Source organism: Mustela lutreola, chromosome 1 (genome assembly GCF_030435805.1).
Source record: "Mustela lutreola isolate mMusLut2 chromosome 1, mMusLut2.pri, whole genome shotgun sequence".
NCBI lineage: Eukaryota > Metazoa > Chordata > Mammalia > Carnivora > Mustelidae > Mustela > Mustela lutreola.
In genome coordinates, this window is record NC_081290.1 from 151,025,199 (window position 1) to 151,046,602 (window position 21,404).

Genomic DNA, 21,404 nt, shown 5'->3' on the forward strand with positions numbered 1-21,404 from the left:
AGAGGCTGGGGAACTCTGAGGGGTCTCTTTTATAAGAATACTAATTCCATTCGTGAGGTCTTTAACCTCATAACCTAGTCACTTCCCAAAGGCCCTACCCTCTAACACCATCACGTTGGGCATTATGATTTCAACATGTGAATTTGGAGCACACACAAAAATTCAAACCATAACACAAACTATGTAACTTTAAGCAATTCATCTAACATTGTTGTGCCTCTGGGTCTTTACATAATGGAGATCATAACTGCCTCAAGAACCTCACAGGGCAGAGGGTACCTGGGTGGCTCAGTTGATTAGGCATCTGCCTTTGGCTCAGGTCATGATCCTGAGGTCCTGGGATCTAACCCCAACTTGGGATCCCTCCTCAGCAGGAAGCCTGTTTCTGAACCCTCTCCTTCCAGCTCCTGCTTCGCTCCCTCTCCCTATCTCTGTGTCTCTCTCTCTCAATTAAATAAATAAAATCTTAAAAAAAAAAACCACACCTCTTTGGGCAATTATGAAAACAAAATCAAATAATACACAAAGCTGACTTAAATTAGGTTATACTATGCAAATATAAGGGTTTATTTTTATTGATGATGATAATCATGATGATTAATCACTGATTGGCTACAAATGATTGAATTAGCTTTAGAAAGCATGGTTATTCCAGTGAGTTATCCATTTTTTAAAGGATTTTATTTATCGAGAGAACGTGAGCATGAGTTTGGGAGGCAGGGAGGGGCAGAGGGAGAGGAAGAGAAGCAGACTCTCTGTGGAGCAGGGTGCCCAACAGAGGACCCTGAGATGAGATCTGAGCTGAAGGCAGATGCTTATCCGACTGAGCCACCCAGGTGCACAAGTGAGTAATGCTTGATTAAACAGGTTTAACCCCAGTTCTTGTGGTTATTCACTAGCACCGCCATAGAATAGTCAGTTATTTACTAGGATAGTGGTTCTCAAGCTTTCGTGTGTTTTGGAATCACCTGGAAAGCTTGTTGAAACACAGGGTTCAAGACCTCTTCTGCAGGATTTCTGATTCAGAAAGTCTAGATTGTGTCTGAAAATATGCATTTCCAGTAAGTTCCCAGGAGATAGTGATTCTCGTGTTCCAAAGACCACAATCCGAGAACCATCTTAGGAGAATAGGAAATTTTTATTCTTGTTACAAATTGCTAGAAGTGCCCTGAAGGAGAATGGCAGGGTAATATGAAAGCATTAAAAAAAGAAGCTGGATGCCTGGTGGCTCTGTCAGTTGGGCATCTGACTATTGATCTTGGCTCAGGTCTTGATCTCAGGGTCATGGGTTCAAGCCCCCTGTTGGAGCCTACTTAAAAAAAAAAATCTCCTTCATTTAGAGGGGTCTCAGAAGTCTTTAAGAAAGAAAGGACGTTTGAGTTGAAATTAAACAAATGACTAGTAGTTTATCAATGCGACAGGGTGGAGAGTGGGAAGAACTGCTAGCCTCAAGGAAGAGGGAGTCAAAGACTCTGAGGCCTGATAGAGCTTGATGCTGCTGGTGAAGGGAAAGATTTTTCTCAAGGGAATGAACAGAACAAGTGTGTATTTTTTTTACGTTCTCTCTGCTCACTGTATGGGAAAATGGTTGCAGACAGGCAAGAGCAGAAATGGTGTGACAAGCTGGGAAGGTACTGAAGCTGCCCAAGGGAGCTGGGGGCATGGGCTGAGGAGGTCTAAGTGCAGGGGCCAGGGGGTGGGTAATGCACTGGATGTAGTGGCAGGAGAGAGGACTGTCAGCATGCCAACTGGACAGTGGTATGATGTTCACTGCACTAGAGAGTCCTAGAAGGCAGTGGGCCATCATGTGATGGCAGTCACAGATAGTTGTGGATCCTGGATTCGGTTTTAGAATTATTATATTATAATTTTAAAAAATTGACATACATAAAATTCAGGGATTTGGGGGGGGAGAATATACATTTCTATGAATTTTGGCAAATGGCCAGATTCACATCAGCGCCACTAGTATCAGGATACATACTAATTTCATCTCCCCAAATTCCTGCCTGTTGTCCTTTGTAGTCAAATCTTTCTTACTCCTAAAACCTGACAACCACTGATACAGTCTTGGGCCTTATAATTTTACCTTTTCAAGGGTGTCATATAACAGGAATCAAGCAACATATAATCTTTTGGGCCTGGCTTCTTTCAGTTGGCGTAATGCATGTGTGATCCATCTGTGGAGTTGTGTGTATCAATATTTCAACTTAAAGAATTGCTTTTTTTGGGATGCCTGGGTGACCCAGTGGGTTAAGCCACTGCCTTCGGCTCAGGTCATGATCTCAGGGTCCTGGGATCGAGTCCCACATTGGGCTCTCTGCTTAGCGGGGAGCCTGCTTCCCTCTCTCTGTCTCTCTGCCTGCCTGTCTACTTGTGATCTCTCTCTGTCAAAAAAATAAATAAAATATTTTTTTAATTGCTTTTTTTTTTTTTTTCAAAGTAGGCTCTACACTCAGCATGAAGCCCAATGCAGGGCTTGAACTCACGACCCTGAGACCAAGACCTAAGCTGAAATCAAGTGGTGGATAGTCAACTGACTAAGCCACCCTGGTGTCCCTAAAAATAACCTCGTAAGTCATATTGCACTCTATGGGTATACCACAATCTGTTTAACCACTCACCCACTGAAGGACATTTGGTCTTCCAATTTGGGGCATTTATGAATAATGCTGCACGTAAGATTCATGTACAGTTGTTTATGTGAACATAGGGTTTCATCTCTCTCTCTTTTTTTAAAAGATTTTATTTATTTATTTGACAGAGAGAGATCACAAGTAGGCAGAGAGGCAGGCAGAGAGAGAGAGAGGAGGAAGCAGGCTCCCTGCCAAGCAGAGAGCCCGATGCGGGACTCGATCCCGGGACGCAAGATCATGACCTGAGCTGAAGGCAGCGGCTTAACCCACTGAGCCACCCAGGCACCCCAGGTTTTCATCTCTTAAGTAAATTCCCAGCTTGGTGTTGCTGGTTTGTATAAGGGGATGTTTAACTATAAAAAACTGCTAAGCCATTTTCTAAAAATATTGTGTCATTCTTCATCCCCACTGGTGAAGTATGAGAATTCTAGTTATACCACATCTTCATTACCGTTTGATATTGTCATTTTTTGTTTTTTAAAAAAATTTGGCCACTCTAATGGGTGTATAGTGCAGTGATTTTCTTGTTGAGGGGTTTGTTCAAATCTTTTGCCTAATTTTTAATCAGGTTGTTTGTTTGCTTTTGGTGAGTTGGCCATCCTGCTGGGCCAACTTTGTGACAGGTAGGTGATGATGTAGGCCATTGGATATATAAGATATATTGGGTTCAGAGGAGACATCTTGTCTGAAGATTTCAGTGGCGTATAGCTGCTTGAAAGCCCAAGGAGTGCTTATAGGACTGAGTCTTGAGGAATTCCAGCACTTAGTGGCCAGGGGAAAAGGTGAGCCTGCAAAGGAGACTGAAGATAAGCAGCCACAGAAGTTGAGGGAAACCTGGAAAGTGTGGTGTGAAGACAACCAAGTGAACATGTCACAACAAGAAGAGTGAACAACAGAGCTGGTGAGTGACCATGCTTAATAAACACTATAGTAGACCCATTTGGTTTACCAACTCTGTTCATAGCCCTTCTGATACGAAACGTGTGGGTTTTCCACACTATACAGTTCTTGAATTCTCTGTAGACACCAACGGGGGGGGGTCCTGCAATTTAATTCAATTCTGCTAACTACCTGGGGTTAACACAGACTCCGCAGGTTAGGGGCTTAGGATCTCAGTCCCACAAGATGCCCATAGCAAGTCTTAACCTCCCATATTTTGACCAACTGGCTACAAATCAGGGGTTCCCGTGACTCTCTCCTTTGGACTGATAATTTTCTACAATGGCTCACAGAACTCAAGGAAATACTTTACTTACGATGAGCAGTTTATTCAAAAGCATGGAACTCAGGAGTAGCCAAATGGAAGAGATGCATGGGGCAAGGTAGAGTCAAGGGTCCTGGAGCTTCCATGGCTTCTCCGGGCATGCCACCCTCCGACCCAGAAGCTCTCCCAGTCCCATTGTTTAGAATTTTTATGCAAGTTCTGTTATTAGGCACGATTGATTGAAATCATTGGCCATTAGTGATTGACTAAGTCCGTACCTCCTCTGCCCCTTCCCAGAGATCAGAGTAGGGCTAAAATTCCCAACCATCACATCAAATGGTCGGTTTCTCTGGTAACCAGTCCTCATTTTCTAAGAGTCACCTCATTAGCATAAACAGTATGGTTGAATGGGGTCTTATGATGAGTACCAAGAGACTCCTCCTCTCATCCTTATCACTTGGGAAATTACAAGCTGTCGGGGAGCTCTGTCCCAGGAACCAGAGACCAACACCAAGTTTGCATATTTCACAATATTGTACCAACTTGGAAGCCACTGGTAAGCTTCAGACTATTTCAGTGTCCCTAAAAAACTAAATGTCAGATTGGAACATGATGAGAAAGAGAGTGGGAACTGAGGAAATGGAGTCAGCAGGTCATTTTTTCCTTTAATTGATTTTTTAATTTGAGTATAGCTGACCCACAATGTTACAAATTGCTAGAAAGGTGTATGACATAGCAACTTAACTTCTAGTACATTACACTATGCTCAGCACAAGTGTAGCTACCCTCTGTCACCATGCATCACTATTTTTTAAAGGTTTTATTTATCTATTTGTCAGAGAGAGAGAGAGAGCACAAGCAGGAGAAGCAGCAGGCAGAGAGAGAAGCAGGCTCCCCACTGAGCAGGGAGCCCACTGAGGGACTCTATCCCAAGACCCTGGGACCATGACCTGAGCCAGACAGACTCTTAATGAGCTGAGCCACTCAGGCTTCCCAGTCATATGTCACTATTATAATATAATCGAAGCAAGTCATCTTCTCAGATTTGATTTTGAAGAGGATCAAGGAAATTGTGTTCTTACACTTTGTGAGAATTTTAGGATTTCTAAATTAAGACTTAACTCTTCATTCACTTACTCAACATTTCTGAGGTCCCACTCTGTACCAGGCACAGTGTTGCTGATGCAGGCAGGCCGGGTCCCAGGACCTCCAGAGGGTCCCATAGGACCAGTCAAGAGCGTCCTTTGCTACATGCAGGATAGCAGTCAAACCCAAGCCAGCAAGAAGTGAGAGCAGTGTTTATGGAAGATGGAGAGAGAGCAGATAGAAAGAGAGCATCTGGGAGATGCAGAAAGGGAGTCTCATCTTTGTTTGGGCTCTGGGGCTTTTATATATGATGACTGTGCTCCAGTCATCCAGGAGTCAGAACAAGAACAAGTGCTCAAAGGTCTAGCCCCCTTGGTCACTTATGCCCTGGAGCCAGGGATCTTGGGTTAAGGTGGAAAATGTACACGATGACCTGGCCTGATCACTCCTTAGATGGTATCTGTTATGCTGGAGGACTCCAAAGAGATCATTGACTCCTTGACTTCTATAAGGAGGACATTTTATTACAAGTACTATAAGCCATGTGTGGGGTAGGGGTTCATGTCCTAGCAAGAACAGAAGCAGGAAAAGGAGCAAAAGAGCCATTTTTTTTTCCAGGGTGCCCTTCCCTTTCCCTGTCTCACCATTTGCCAAGGAAACAGCTAAAAATGATCAAGGTCCCAGATGACAGGCAACTAGCTGTGTAGACAGTTCTCAGGCAGAATAGACATTTCTGTGCACAGCATTAAGGTACAAGAGTGGTCTTACTAGCATAGAAATTCTGAATTGTTTCTTGCAGATTTTGGGGGTCTTAAATTATTGGAGCTGGAAAAGAATGGCGAGACCATCTAATACAACCTGTTCACCTCGCAAATGTAATAGATTTGAGTCCTGGAGAGGCTTAAGATTTGAGCCCCAGAGAGGCTAAAGAACTTGCCCAAGGACACACATCTAGTAAGTGGCAGATTCAGGGAAAGAGCCCTTATCTTCTGCTTCCCAGATCAGGGAATTTTCCATGACCAATGCCAGATCATACACACAAGTGTCAACTTCTGCATTCCTGAATTCATAGAGCTTAACCGTTACTTTACATGATAATGTTAATGAATTTCACGAGTCAGTGCTTCTTTTCCATGTTCTGCCAATTAACTGTGGTCTGGGGGTAATCCATTCCAAGGTCCTGGATTATAAAGTGCTGTGTCAGCTGCTTTCTCAAGGTAATTCATTCCAAAACTTGGACCAATTACCCCTAATACAGTTGAGAGTTTGCTGAATGTGTTTCTAAATGTCCTTGAATTAAAAATCAATAGTCCTATTTATTTCTCCAATAACAAGGCGACAGAAAGCAATTTGCAGCATGAGCTGGGGCGTCCACAAAACCCAGAGAAGAGGATATTCTGGCCGATGTTAAGGGTCAGGCTTGAGGCAACCTCGCGGCTGGTGGATGATGCTTTGGAGGAACTGTTTGGGGAGTTGGCCTTTCTTTGTTGTTGCAGTCGGAGATGACAGCAGGAAGAACCTGTGATGATTTCTGACCTTCAGCAAACTGGACTGGGCTCTTACCATCTGGGAAATAGCAATTTCCTTTGGAACCAGGAGCAACTTCTACTTCATATAGAACTGGTTACTCTCCCAGCCAGGAGCATGTCAAAGAGAAATGGAGAAAAAGGCATCCTTCGTACAAAATAGCCGTTTTCAGGTCTAAATAGTGTAGCTTTGGGCAAGTGATATTGTCATTAAATATCATAGCTGGAAAGTCTTTCTCAGCTCCATTATTTGCTGGTACAGACAAGAGAGCCAGGTGTAGAGAATGGAAACATCTTAAGTTATATACATTTGTGGTGGTGCCTGCCTTCTCTCTCTGTTCTCAGCTTCCTCACCTGTAAAATAAGGAGAAAAAGAGGACCTCTAATATCCTTTCCTCCTCTGACACTCAGTGATCTCAAAATCCTTTGGAGCCTTGCTACTTGACGTGGTGGTGGCCAATCAGCATCGCAGCGTCACCAGAGAGATGGACCTGCAGAAACCTGGGTCCTACCCTAGACCTACCGCATGAACAGCCAGGTTTGAACAAAACACCCCAGGGGATTCATGTACACATGATGATGGGCTTTAGAAGTCTAGTGGATTTTGGCCCTAGACATTCCCTTCTTTCCCTCAGGCTTTCAGTTCCCATTCTCTTGTTAGCCTGAAGATGTCACCAGAGAGCCAAGAGTGGTTTCAGTGGAGCGGTGGGAACTACCGAGAGCGTTTCTCTCCCCCTTAACTCGCTGTCCACTCTTATCCTCCGGCCCATCAGATTCCCTTCAGTTCTTTGGCCTGTTACCCAGTAAGCTGCAGTGCAGTAAGCTACCAAGTATATTCTGAAGCTGTCTGCACCACAAATTCCCAATGTCTGCTTTTCCAGAAAAGAACCAGACCCTAGGGGCCCCCTTGGCTCAAGTAGACTCCCATGGAGTGACTAAAAAACCTCAAAATCCTGTGTTTGCCTAACAAGTCTGGTAAATAGGTGATTGATATCACCTCTCTAACAATGTAATACGAGGAAATGGGGTTTATTTAGGTCCCAGAATTTATTTATTTAATAGGGCATTTGTATTATATCACATTATCCATCAATTTCCTATAATTTTAAATTAGAATGACCATCTTTCCAGTAAACAAAGGCCAAAGTGTCCCAAGTTATTATATAAATGTCATTATTTGCATAGCCCTTTAGAATTTGTAAAAGACTTGCGATTTAATGTGTATTTCTGAATCTTCATAATATAGGGTGTGTAGGAATATCCCGGCTTCTAGATGATGATCCTGAGGCTGGAGGTTCATTCAGTAAGTTGAGGAACTAAGACTTGGATCCAGGTCTTCTAATCCTATATTCCATAATCTTTCTATTTTACCAAGTGGTCCCTCTAATTATAATCAAATTTCTGCCCAATGAATGATGGCAAACTGTAGTTATTCACCATTGAGATATTTTATTTGGGAATTTTAACATTTCTGCCTACCAATATTTTTTTCCAGCAATGCAAGTCTCCAGTAATAACAAATTAGATAATGGAATTTCTAGAGAGGATCCCATTATGTCTGTGGTTGGGAAACTGCTACTGGGCAATGTGGACTTTAGAAATAATAATATTCTAAAATACTGTGGGATGGGACTGTTTCCCCAGAAGGTAAAGCCCACACTGGCTTCTTCCCCCAACCATCTGCCATCTGTCCACCCAGCCCCCAACATACAAGTTCTCTTTCTTCTCTCTCTAGTGCAGAAAGGAGATTTGTCTTCCTTCCGCTCTATCTTCCTTTCTTTTTCAGGTAGTAAGCATCCAGTGTTTGCCCGGCCCTCTAGCAGGTGTTCATGACCTAGTGGAGAACTAGTTCTTGCCCTTGTGGAGTTGAAAGTCTACTGAGGGAATTAAACAATGGACAAATGGGAACAGGAGTATGGAAGGGAAAGAGTTGGGCAGCAGAGTAGCTTATTACAAAGGGGGCATACTCTAGTGTGGGGATGAGGGAAGCCTCCCCGAGAAGTCCTGCATAGGCTGAGACCTGAAGGACAGTACTAGTGAGGGTTGGGAGTGGGGCAGGGGAAGAATAGCTCTCTCTGCAGAGGCAATGGCATTGAGCCTGTCAGGTAGAGAGAGTGGAGGGGGTAGGAGAGTGGGCAGCGGACCATGACACAGCTAGAGAGATGGCCTGTGCTCTAAAGTTATTGGCGATGAGTCCATCTGTTTAAACATTTCATGGAAGCAATCAGCTGCTGTTTGTATCTTCTGAGGAGCTTAACAATTAACACTGGATTATAACTTTTCATTTCTGTAAAAAGTTTCAGAATTAGGAGTACATCTGAAAGTGAACAGACCACAGAACGAAGGACTGCGTGTTTACCTCTCTTTTGATCTCCATTTGACTCCCATATTAATTCTAATAACTCAGCAGTAGTCTGGGTTTCCTGTGTGAAGATCATGTCATCTACAAATACTTAGCTTTGTTTCTTTCTTTTCAGTCCTCACACTTATTTCTTTTTCTCTTCTCCCTGCGCCGGCTAAGAGGTCTGTTGTGTTGCTGAGAGTTTGCAGAGATACCTGACATTTTTACCTTGCTTTTGATGTTTAAAAGGAACCTTGCCAATATTTGCACCTAAGTATGTGTGTTACAGGCTTCTGATGAATACCTTTAGGAGAAATTCCCATCTATCCTTGTTTGCAGAGAGTTCTCATTATTAACAAATACTGGATTTTCTCTCATCTATTGAGATAACCATGCACGTTTTCTCCTTTAGTCTGTTGAAGTGATGATTACAGTAATGATTTTCTAAGGTTAAACTAAGTTTGCATTCCTAGGATAAATCCAACTTGGTATGATGTAGAATGTGTTTTACGTCCTGCTGGATTCCATTTGCTAATATGTTAAGATATCTGCGTCTATGCTGATGGGCGAGATCGGTCTGTAATTGTTCCTTTTTCATATATTTTTGCCTTTTTTGTGTCATGAAGGTTGTCCAAGTTTCATCAAATGAGTTGAGGGAATGTTCTCTCTTTTACCCTTCTCTGAAAGTACTTGTATAAGACTTGCAAGCTCTGTTCTTTGAATGTTTATTGGAGCTTACCTATTAAACCATCTGCGATTCTATTTCTTTAGAGATCATTGCACTATTCAAGTTCCTGATGGCTTTTTTGGCACTGAAAAATTATCTCTAATTTCATTTCAATTTTCATCTATATTTCATCAGAGTTTTCAAGAAACCTTAACGCAAAGATAGAGGAGTCCATACCATGTGTCTGTTTTCTCTCGTTGGTTCCTCTAGCTTGGCCACAGCTGATTAGATCAAGTAGTGAGTGGCTCATTTGAGACCTGGCTGGAACAGACTGTCTTTTATAACTTTATGTTTCCAGAACCTGGCAGAGTGCCTGTCTTCAGGAAAAGGTTCAATAAGCATCTGGATGTGTTATTTCCAGCTATTACACAAGTTAAGAAACCTAAAAGTAGACCATCATTTAGTTTCTTAATATAAATTAGGCTTCTCAATATACATGAGGCACAGCACGGACTGTTTAAGGGGAGGAAGGAAAAGAAAAGAAGGGGAAGGGTCAATTAACTGGCTGTTAAAAGGTGTAAGGAGCTCTTGTTATATACCTTGAATAGAGACCTACATGACCTTGAATGTATGTGTTTGAGAGACTACTCATTTACTAACAGGCCTGCCTCACCTATGCAGCTCAGAAGTGCTACTAATGCAGGGTGGGGTTTTCAGCATCTCCATCCCTTTTATTCCTCCCTGCTTTCCCTTCTAGCAGGGAGGGGATCTTTTAGCATTATGCCTGCATTGTGCTATGAGAGCCAGTTGAGATGAACATCAGAGATGTGTTGGTGTTTACATTCCCTGTGAACAGAAGGCATGAGGGGGCCCATCCAAGATAGCCTTGGCCCACGCATCAGCAATCGGAGGCAGTGAAGACAGGTTTTGCAGCAATATTTGGATTCGGGGTGTATTCATGATAGGCTATGAGTAAGAGTAGGACGGACGTACCATAGGTTGATAGACATACTCTTCACTAGTGTAAAAGAAGATTTCAGAAAGGAGCAAGCAAGCCCAGCTAAGAGAGTCTTTTTAAAAGTAGGGTCAGGAGGCCATATGGGAACAATTGATGCACGTCCTCATAGGAAGAGTTAGGAACTTTTAGAACTTTAAAGAGCCACAAACCCTCAGTCTGGACTTGACCTCCTCTTTACTCTGGCAGTTGGATCCTCCCCATTCTTCACTCTGAAAGGGGTCAGTTCAGTTGAACAAGCTTCAGTCCCTCATTTGCATATTAGCCCAAACAACCCCACTTGATCTAATTTCAATCCCTGTTTTGCATAGTGGACGTCAAGGAGAACTACTCTTGTAACCTTTTGCCTTATTACTCTACCTCTCTCTGTCATCCTCAGACACAGTTTAGGTTTCTACCTGAGTCTCTGTCTCCTGAAATTGCAATTCTGATTGCCCAAATAAATGCCCGTTTGCTTAAATCTTCAGCAAGTTCTTCCTTAATCTATATTCCAAAGCACCGAAGAACAGACAGTCTCCCCCTTCCTAACTCGGTAACACAAATGTCAGCAAGAGACTGAATCTAATTTTCTTACTCTAAGGAACTCCTATCTCCTTCTCTGTAAGCATCAGCAGTGTGCCTGAGGCATCGATGAGGCATAGGATGCTTGATTTATCAACTTCCTATCTTCCATCTTGCTTTACCGAGAGCCAGAATCACCAAGGGTAAGCATCTTTTCCTAAGTCTCTCAGGTTCAACATCTTGTCTCGAGGCCTTTGGCCCCAGCCTTCATCTAGACAGGAGCTTAAAACCCAACTCTACCCCTTCAGAGCTACATGACACCAGGCAAGTTACTTGGCTCTACTGGGCTGCAGTTTTCACATCTATAAAATGGGAATAATAATATTTCACTCCTTATAGGGTAGCCCTGAGGATTTATTTAATAACTTAAATAAATAAATTATGTTTCACATAAGTGAAACATGTAGCACACTGTCTGTCAGCTATTAGGTATCCAGTAAGTAGAGTTTCCTTTCCTTCCTCGATCTTCTTTCCTTTTCTTCCCCCCTCACATTCCACATTCTTGATATTCCATATCAGAGTCAATTACCGACTACTGAAGAAGAGCTGGTAATGATCTGTTTGTCCAAGGATCACTTCCTCACACCAGCCAGAAGAGAGGTCCGTTATTACCTCATCGCAGTTTGTCTTATTCCTTGGGGTTGCACTAATGAAGACCACATGGGCATTATCTTGTTTTTCCCACTAGATTGAGAGCTTTCTGGAGGCAAAGAATGCTGTTTTCTTCATTGTTAAGACTGGCTTTCCTGTGTTCTAGAACTGTACCATATGGATTCAGTTTCAATTAACTCATTTCCTTGCCTTTGAGAAGGGATGGGCCCATGCCATCTAGCTTGTGGAGGCAACATGGGATGCCTTTGGGTTTAGATCTTGAGTGTTAAGTCCCAACTCTGCCACTAACTGGTTGTCACCCTGGGGTCGTTACTATCTTTTCTCAAGGTCGCTCTCTTTATAAAATGGGAAAACTAACCTATAGAACTGGTTTAAGGCCATTGATTGCTTTGCTTTCATTGATTGCTTTGCAATCAATGCAATACAACCTTGCAAGTTGTAAGTACTTCCTCCATTTCAATTTTACTTCTTTGAGTCCAAATGAGGGGAGAGCCAATCTTACTGCTCTTTATCAAAATATTGGGGTTTTGTGTTTTATTTTTTGATTGTTTAAGTGTTTAAAAATGCAACTTGGCCAGAGGAAATGGTGGCTTTCGGTGGCTATCTTGAAAGGAAGGAGTCCCTGGCAATGATTTTTTAAGCTTCGATTGCTGTAGTGATCCAGCCAGAGGGCAAAGCCATACCAGTTACTTGAAAGAATGTTCAAGATAAAAAGCTGTTAACCAGAAAACTGAAAGTGCTAAAGGGGAATTCTATGAGACCATGGTGATAGCAACTGTAGGAAGCCACCACCATCCGTTGTAGCTAGGAGAACCTGGGGAACTAAGGGGGAGTCTTAGAGAAGGGTCCTGCCAAGCTGCCGCACAGAGCCCTGGACGGGATCCCAGTGACCAGTGCTGGTGTCTCTGAGAGGCTGTGACGAGGCTGGTTCTACAGTCCTGGGAGAACTGTATTCTAGATTCAGCTGACGCTACAGGAAGGCCCCCCCCAGATGCTCTGGGAAGATGTCTTGCTGGGGTGATGCTTACAAAAACCTCATGCCAGCAAGAAAAGCTCAGAGAGGAAACAGGTTTCTCCTTGGAATGGCAGAGAGGAGCAGACAGGATCAAGTCCTTCTCTGTCCTCCGGCTTCGCAGTCTCCCTCTGGTGCTGCCTACGTGAAGAGGACCCCAGGGAGCCCACAAAGAGGAAGTACAGTTTGCCGGGGATCACAAAGGATCCCTAAGTTGAGCGTTAGGATGGGTTTGGAGCTGAGAGAATATGAACTTCATCATCAATACACAGTGCAGCCATTGCAAAGTACCAAGGGCTTTGGAAGCCAAGCTGGTCTGATATCCCAGGTCCATAGGTTCAGGGTTTTGCACTCTAAAGGAGGCAAGGAATCACTATGGAATTTTTGTAAAAGGTGAGAGTTTAAATGGGCATTATGCCACACTGAGAGAAGCAGGTACATGACTGGACAGTTCATCCAATGTTGCTTGTTATGGTCATCATTCTAGTGCAATGAACAAATATGCTATGTAACTGTTTTAATAAAGACTACTGGTTGACATTTACTAGAATGAATAGAAAGCTCATGGCTCTGGATTTTATATTGCCAGTGTCGTTCCAATGAAAGCTCATCTTAAGGCATCTGATGGGAGATGACCCTAAATGAAAGCACAGTGTCCTAGGAGATTAGTATACGAAATAAGTATACGAGATAAGTATACGAAACAATCACCAAACGACATTCTCAAACATCCTGTTTCTTACATGAGGAATCTTGACATTAGAAGGTATTACTGCCTGAAATTGTAGTCAAGAAGTTGACTGTAGGAGAGGGACTCCTGCTATTTATAATAAGAGCCCTGATTCTAATTGAGTCTCTTTTTTTTGTTGTTTTTACTTATTTTTTTAAATTTTATTTTATTTTTTCAGTATTCCAAGATTCATTGTTTATGCACCACACCCAGCGCTCCATGAAATACGTGCCCTCCTTAATATCCACCACCAGAATCACCCATTCCCCACCCCCTCCCCTCCATAACCCTCAGTTTGTTTCTCAGAGCCCACAGTTTCTTATGGTTCATCTCCCCCTCTAATTGCCTTTCTATGGGTTTGTTTATACCACTGAATTTGAAGTTTCTGGTTCCTAACTTAAAACTCTAATTCCTCACCAAAAGCTTGGTTTCATCATTTCTAACAAACCCAACTCCTGTTCTGAATTTCCTACTGTAAATCAACTTTATCCCCTACCATTAAAAAAAAAAAAAGATTTTATTAATTTATTTATTTGAGAGAGAGAGAGAGAGCATGAGCAGGGGGAGGGGCAGAGGGAGAACCAGACTCTGCTGAGCCGGGAACCCGACTTGGGGCACAATCCCGGAACCCTGAGATCATGACCTGAGCCGAAGGCAGTCACTTAACTGACTGAGCCCCTCAGGCCCACTTTCCCCCACCATTTAAGCTCATGTTCTACTCTGACACCACTCTCTTCTGACACACCCTGTTCTCTGTAAATGAGGAGACATCCCATCTGCCTTTTGCCTTCTACTGTCCAGGAATAAGCTATCCGGGAAGGACCTCAAAAGACTGGACTTTGAGAAAGAGTCCTTAACTTTCTGGTTTTCTATGCTCATGCACTATGTCTCAGAAACACATGGAAGGAATAAGATATTTGTCTGATTGGAACTGGATGGCCCAGGAATTCTGTTCAGCATAAATAGTAAATGGTTCTTAATCTTGATTTGGGAAATGTTATCCCATTTGCTATGATTAGCGTGCGCTGTGGTGGGACCTGCTTGACATTCTTCTTTGCATAAGGTTATATAGCTCCAAATGTCAAACAACTTCCTCTTCAGTCTGATTTGTGATACAAGCATAAATAAATATGTAAAATGAGTTTAAAGAAGGAAGAAATGATTCTCGAAAATAATTTGGGTTGAAATCCTTTGCTGTGAGGGAAGATTTTAGGAATCATTTCAGAAAGACCAAAGATGCTGAGTAAAATGGGTAGGGAAAGACACGCAAAGCATTTTGGATCACAGATGGACTCCTTTTATGATGTAGCAGGAGGACAGAGCTCCTAACTTCACCCTCGCTTGACTCCTTCAGAGGCTCTGAAAACCTGAGATCTTCCAGAATCAGCCAGGAGGGAGGAGTCTCCAGCCTCTTGAGAGAGTCCATTGGGGGTCAGAGGAAGTCTGTGATTGTTCTGTGTGGGTTGGTCTTTGTTAAACGGCTTGCTGTGAGTTCTCTCTGTGGGGGTTCATTGGGATCATTTTAGTGTAGGTAACCGAATAGAGAACTGTGTATTTCAGTAAGCAGGATACTGACCCCAAGGGTGGAAATATTGTGTACTCATAACTGAGCTATGATCTTCATTTCCACCATTCTCAGATTAACCTCTTCAAATTCTTGTACTATGACTGCTTCTGTCACATTCGGTGTTGTATTTAAGATTTCTTGGATTCAAATCCTAACTTCTGCATGGGATGATCCTCCCAGGACCTCAGTCTCCCCTCCCCCTGCAGAGAACTGGGATGATTAGAACAGAACCAGTGCTTACAAATTCAGAGTTCATTCATTCTTTACTTTTCTCTTTCTCTCTTTTTTTTTTTTTTTTTTTTGGAAGATTTTTTATTTATTCACCTGAGAGAGAGAGCACAGGCTGGGGGGGCAAGGGCAGAAGGAGAGGGAGAAGCAGGCTCCATGCTGAGCAGGGAGGCTGAGGCGAAGGCAGAAGCTTAACCACCAACTGAGCCATGCTGGCGCCCCCCAGGGTTCATGCTTGTAAAGCTTGAAGGTAAATGCTCCAGGGAGGTTTGCCGTGGTTTCTGTCATACAATCTCGGCTTATCTACTACTATTTTGAACAAATGGCATGACAACTTACCATTTACTCGTCTCTGTTTCCTATTGATGGTAATTTGTATAACCAGTGTCACTTGAGCTACTATTATCTCACTAGCAAGGAAGATGCGTTTTTAAACAACTGAACTATATGTGTTCTGTGTTAATAGCTTGGCAAAGAACTACTGTCCCTTTCAGCTGCACATTTCTTGTTGGGGGACATTATGACTCTTGTATGGTTAATGTCATGCCTAAAGCCTGTTAAAAGGATAAAAGCCAGGGTCACCTGGGTGGCTCAGTGCATTAAGCAATTGCCTTCGGCTTACGTCATGATCCTGGAGTCCCCAGATGAAGTCCCACATCGGGCTCCCTACCTAGCAGAGAGTCTGCTTCTCCCTCTGACCCTCCCCTTCTTGTGCACTCTCTCTCTCTCTCTCAAATAAGTAAAATCTTGAAAAAAAAAAAAAAAGATGAAAGCTAGAATGTAAACTCCATGAGGGCAGGAACCAAATGGGTCTGGTCCATGAAAACACCCCTGTGTGGACATAGGTGGGACTGAGAGGGAAGTGGGCCAGGCAAGGAGCCCAGGGAATGTTTTTCAGCTCTTCGGGACTTACAACTCAAGTGGTTATTGAAGAGCCCAAGACTTCTGTTTTGGTGACTCGTCTGTTTTAAGGCTGTTATTTTTCTGGAATTTTATTTTATTTCTTCATTGCTCCTCTTCAGCTTCTCTTAGCCAGTACGTACGGAACAGTCCTCATGGAGGAGGGCAGTGGTCTCTCTCTTTCTGCCCTGTCTAATGTCCCTAAGGCGCCACTAACGTCCTCATCTCAAATGCTGGTGAGAACCAGCCTTTGGGGCCTATGTGTGCGGTAGTTAAGCCAACCACTCTAGTGGACTCGGTATGTGGAAAGGATCCACAGCTTTCTCCAACCTAAGCACCCCTTAGTGTTTCCAGTTGCATTGTTTATGACCATCATGCTAACATTTCTATAAAATGTCGAATGTGTGAATCACTTGTCTTTCTCTTCTTGGAATGGTTCTCCCTTCAACTTGCCATAGAATACCCCACTCCCTTCCCTTCTTTTCTTCTTTCCCTCCAACTTCCACTCCTTTTGGGGGCAGAGGTGGGGTTTTGACTGCAGCTTTGTTATTTATCCCTCTCTACCAGCTCACCCTCCCCTCCCCCAACTAAAATAGGCTAAAGAGTTTTCAAGAAGGACTTTGAGCCCCCTAGGTAATTCTCCCACTCAGCCTGGAAGGAACTCAAATGATTCTCAGCTCTGCCTGAGCTCTGATAATGGTACTTTCCTCAGAAGCTGTTTTAGCTGGTCTCATGGGCTTCACACAGATTGTCATTCAGCTGACACCCTGAGGGAACCCTATGAACCTATCTGGAAATTTCTATGTATTGTTCTCTACTCTTGAACACCATGCCTTGCAAACTCCAGCCACCTTGGCCTCCCCTATCTCCAATCTTTGTTTCTTCACCTTAGTGTGATTCCTGGACTCAGGGCTCCCCTCAAGTATGCCACAGTTGGACAGAGATCTCAAGTCAGGGTAGGCTTACCTCACTTGTTGTCATTTCTCAAGGATCACAGTCTTGTGTTCCATGTTGTCCAATGTTTGAAATTATATGTCTCAAGCAGTTTGGACAATGTTCTGGTCATGACAGAGGGAAGATAATTATAGTAAGTACCCTTTCATTCCTAAGTAAGAACTCTGGAGATGTGAGGAAATAGTTAGGTGTTCTTTCCTTGATTGAATAAAAATGCAATTCTCCTATAAGCTGGGCCTTGATTTCTGTCGCCTGGGACACTTTCCTTAGGTTAGCTACTAAGGCTCGAGACGTCATGGTCCACCATGTTCTTGGTCTAGACTGTGTTTATTGTCCTCCAGAAGTACAAAGACAGCTTCTTTTAAGAGAGCAACAGAGAGTGAGTAGGGGAAAGGATCAGAGGGAGAAGGAGAGAGGGAGAATCCCAAGCAGGCTCCACACCCAGAACAGAGCCTGACGCGAGGCTCGATCTCACAACCCCGAGATCACAACCTGTGCTGAAACCAAGAGTCAGAAGTTTAACCAACTGAGCCACCCAGGCACCCCTGAAGGCAGCTTCTCATAAGCTGCCCATTCTACCAATCCCCAGTGAGAAATAATTAGACCATCCAGTTTTTACCAGTCCTTCCCACACTCACCAGAATTTCAGGAGAAAGAATGGGACACAAAAGTTGTTAGTGACATGTTCTTAGCTTTATTGAAATTCTTTCTTACAAAAAGTCTTGTGTATCTTAGGCCAGGCCTAATTTCTTTTAGTCCCTGAAATCCAGGTCCATGGTTATTTCCATGTCCTTTTAAGTAAGTATGTAAACTAGTAGACTTTTCGATTAAGGTTCAAACACTTATCTTTGTGATTTTTATTTGATATAAAACGAGACTTGTGTTTCCCCAAATGAAAAGACCAAGTAAGAAAGTTCTATGGGTCTTCATTGATGGGATAACTGGATTCTTTGCCAGAACTGAGTTGGAATTTATTTTGTTCAATGTGACATCTTTCTACCTTCAGTATTTTTTTTTTTTTTTTTAGCGCAAACTTTGTAATGCTCTGAGCTATGTAGTAAAGAGTGCCATGTTTATATATGCATACATATATTGTTTCTGGAAAAAGATGCATGAGTACATGCGTGTTATGTAAACATAGCAATTGATCAGGAGAGTCTCTGATCATTAGGACATTAATGGATAACAAGCATATTGTAAGCAAAAAACCACCAATAGCACATATTGGTTTAGTTGTCAGCCAGGAACTTTGCTGGTCCTACACCTGGAGGGTCTCAGGTGTCACTTTCCCCAGCCAAGCTGATGCTCATCCCATGTGACAGGTATTTGTATATCTAAGGCCTGCCTCAGTCTGTGATTCCCCAAGGGAGATGAGTCTGTGCCCACTTTACTACCATGTAACTTCTCTAGTCCTAGAACATGTATATGGCTTGCTTTGGCCTCCTCTCATGTCAGAAGCAGAATATGATCTCCCTGTCACTAGGAGAATGGAGCCTATTGAGGACTGGTAGAGCCCAATGGCTCCTTCTTCTGCCAGAGGTGATGGGGAATCCCCATTTCCCTACAGGATCCACTAGGACATGTGTCCTGATCACAGGAGCACACCCAAAGCATCCTGGAAGCTTCAATACCATCACCTCCAAACAGCTCTGAGACTCAAGTAACTTGGCCTTAACCCTGACTGCCAGAAGGCTGAGTATTGGTCTCAGTTTAACCCAGGCAGCCCCCATGTCATCCCCCAAATAAGCCTTCCTCCTAGGTCAGCGGTTGGCCTGGAAGCCAGTCCATGTCTGATTTTATACTCTGTAGGTTTGGAGTATGGAACCCTGTTGGCCCACATGCTTTACACCCCGAGCTCCCTGCTCAAGCCTAGTAAAGACACACTAGCATTCAGGTAGAAACAATGGTTATAGTCATTCTCAATCTTCCAGCTTACTGGCCAGGTGAATGGGTCAGCTGAGTGCTACCTAGAGGTAAGGTCTTACCCCAGCTAACAAACCTTGTGGGAATGCTGCAAAGTGGATAAATGAATTTAGCACCCAAGATACTATGTAGTATGTGCAATAGTCACTCCGTGGATGTCAGTGTCACTGCCCTTCTCCAAAGCCAGGCTGTCTCCTGCAGGGGCTGTCATTTCCCTCTCCCTTCTACGTGAGGGCACATCCTCTCTGTCACTTCCTGAACTAACCAATGGTGTGCAGAGGCAAAGAGGAAAGAATGAATCATTTGGTATAGTCTCTTGCTGGGAAGGAAGATGTTGAAACTCTTGGCCTAATGAAGGGAATTACTCTGAAGAGTAAATGACCTATTGGGCCTCCCTCCTGCTGAATTTCTCTCCAGCAGACTCTCCGCCTTGAAGCGACAGACCAAAGGCGAGCATGGGTATCGGTGGATGCGTGGTGCTGGGAAGGCTGGGCAAAATGACTGTCCAGTTGACCAGGGCATCACAGGCAGGGACCCTGGTAGAAGGGAGAGACAGGCAGTAGATCCCAGAGTTGCACTTTGGAGCTGATGTCCAAGAGGAGAATGACGACAGGCCATCATGGTCCTGGGACAGGGATATGGGGACCGGGGATTGCCAGGCTGGGAAGGGCAGAGATGAGGTCCCAAGTGATGACTCCGCCCCAGGAATGCAGGAAGGAGGCTCGGCAGCAGGGCCCAGACCGTGGACCGCGCCCACTCTCAGTGTCTGTTGCACGTCACCCCAGCATCCTCAGCGTGCCCGCAGTTTGTCACCCCCCATTTGGAGAAACTGCAGCGGAAGAGGGAATCTTCCGTGCCCTTGCAGGCGACGTCATCCATCCAAATCCTCCCTGTGCCTGTGGGGACAAGTCAACATGGTTTCTTAGCAGACATGCGGGAGAGCAGGACAGAAGACAAAAAGGGGCGTTGCCGTGTCTGTTCTTGATGAGACTGTCCCAGGCTCTGCCAGCAATTCTCAAATCTAGTGGTGCCTGACTGCCCTCTCCACCCTACCAAGATCAGATACTCATTTTCTAGGCTCAGTTGCTTGAAGCCAGGATAACAGTAACTGGGGTGATGGCAGTATTTATCCTACGTGTCAGACATCTCACGTCTGATCCTCCTCCATCCCCATCATGGGCCTGTGGGATCAACATTATTGAACCCATTTTATAGATGGAAGCTGAGGCTCAGGATGCAATTGGTGCTTGGTTGCTCAGCTCCTAAGTGGCAGGATCTGAAGTCAAGGTCAAGTTGGTATGGTCCATGCTTTAGTTGCAACACCTCATGTCTTTTGAGATGTAATTTCTATCAGGCTTTGTTAATGAGTACTCAAGCATGGCCTACTCTGAGGGACAATGTCCGACAGATCCTAGATGAGACAGATTCAGTGCCCCATATCCAAATAGGTCAGTGTCAACATTACCTCCGATGTTTTGCGAAATTTACAGCAGATGATTCCATCCTACGAGCCCGAAATAGTGGTGCTAGAATGGCAGGGGATCCCCGAATTTAACATTATAGCCAAACATTTATTTAATGACAGGCAGAAGCATCCCTAATCAGAAGGAATTAGGTCAGTTCCCAAACTGTAAGGTCCCTAAGACAATCTACTGAAGTTTTGCCCACAGCTAGTCTATTTACCCAGATCTTAAGGGGACACCCTTGCTGGTCTGATAGCACACTTTAGTTAGCTTTCCCAGGAATGTTCCAGAGCCTTGGGAGCTAGAAACTTGTCATTGAAGTTCTTCTTTGAATGTCAGAGAAATAGGGCAGCTGGGTGAGGCCCCAGGAGGGAATAGAGAGGGCCTGTCTGGGGTCCGAGGGGTCAGTGGAGAGAGGCGTAGGCTGCACCACAAGTCACCTGGAGCCCCCAGTGATCAACTGGCAGGACCATCCCTCATGGTTCTGGCGTGTTCTCTGTGCTGAGGGCCATGCTGGGCCCCAGATGAAGGGAGCTCATTCGGGAGCCCTCTGGAAATATGACGGCCTTAGGACACCCATAGAAGCAGTGGCCTAGAGCCTGGTTGCTCCAAGTGTGGCCCTGGACTAGCTGCATCAGCATTATCTAGACCTTATTAGAAATGCAGAACTTTGGGTCCCACCTAGGAATACTGAACCAGGATCTACATTTTAACCAAGAGGTTTTGCACTGAAGTTTGAGAAGAAGTAAGATATCCTACTATAATAGGATAGATCTTGATTCAACTCCCAGCCCCTGGGACCCATTTTAGTTGTAAAACTGGGAAGGGCTTCCCAAGATGTGAGAAGTTCAGTGCTAAAACCAGGTACATTCTACATAAACCACGATTGTTGGTCACTCTAGGACCCTAGCTCATTAGGTCTATGAGCTGGCCTCCAAAAGCATGAGGTCAAAGGTCACAAACTAGCAGCGTCAACCCG

At 44.0% G+C, this 21,404-nt stretch overlaps 1 protein-coding gene across 3 annotated transcripts in view; it reads right to left on the reverse strand.

The window, feature by feature from the left end:
* Window positions 1-17,710: 17,710 nt before the first annotated feature.
* The window catches only part of SCARA5 (scavenger receptor class A member 5), a 120,151-nt gene continuing 116,457 nt past the window's right edge, over window positions 17,711-21,404 (reverse strand). For all 3 annotated transcript variants that reach the window (XM_059176623.1, XM_059176630.1, XM_059176614.1), the window contains exon 9: window positions 17,711-19,858. In XM_059176623.1, coding sequence (XP_059032606.1) covers window positions 19,722-19,858 — 137 coding nt within the window. In that variant the 3' untranslated portion in view covers window positions 17,711-19,721. The remainder of the gene's footprint in view (window positions 19,859-21,404) is intronic.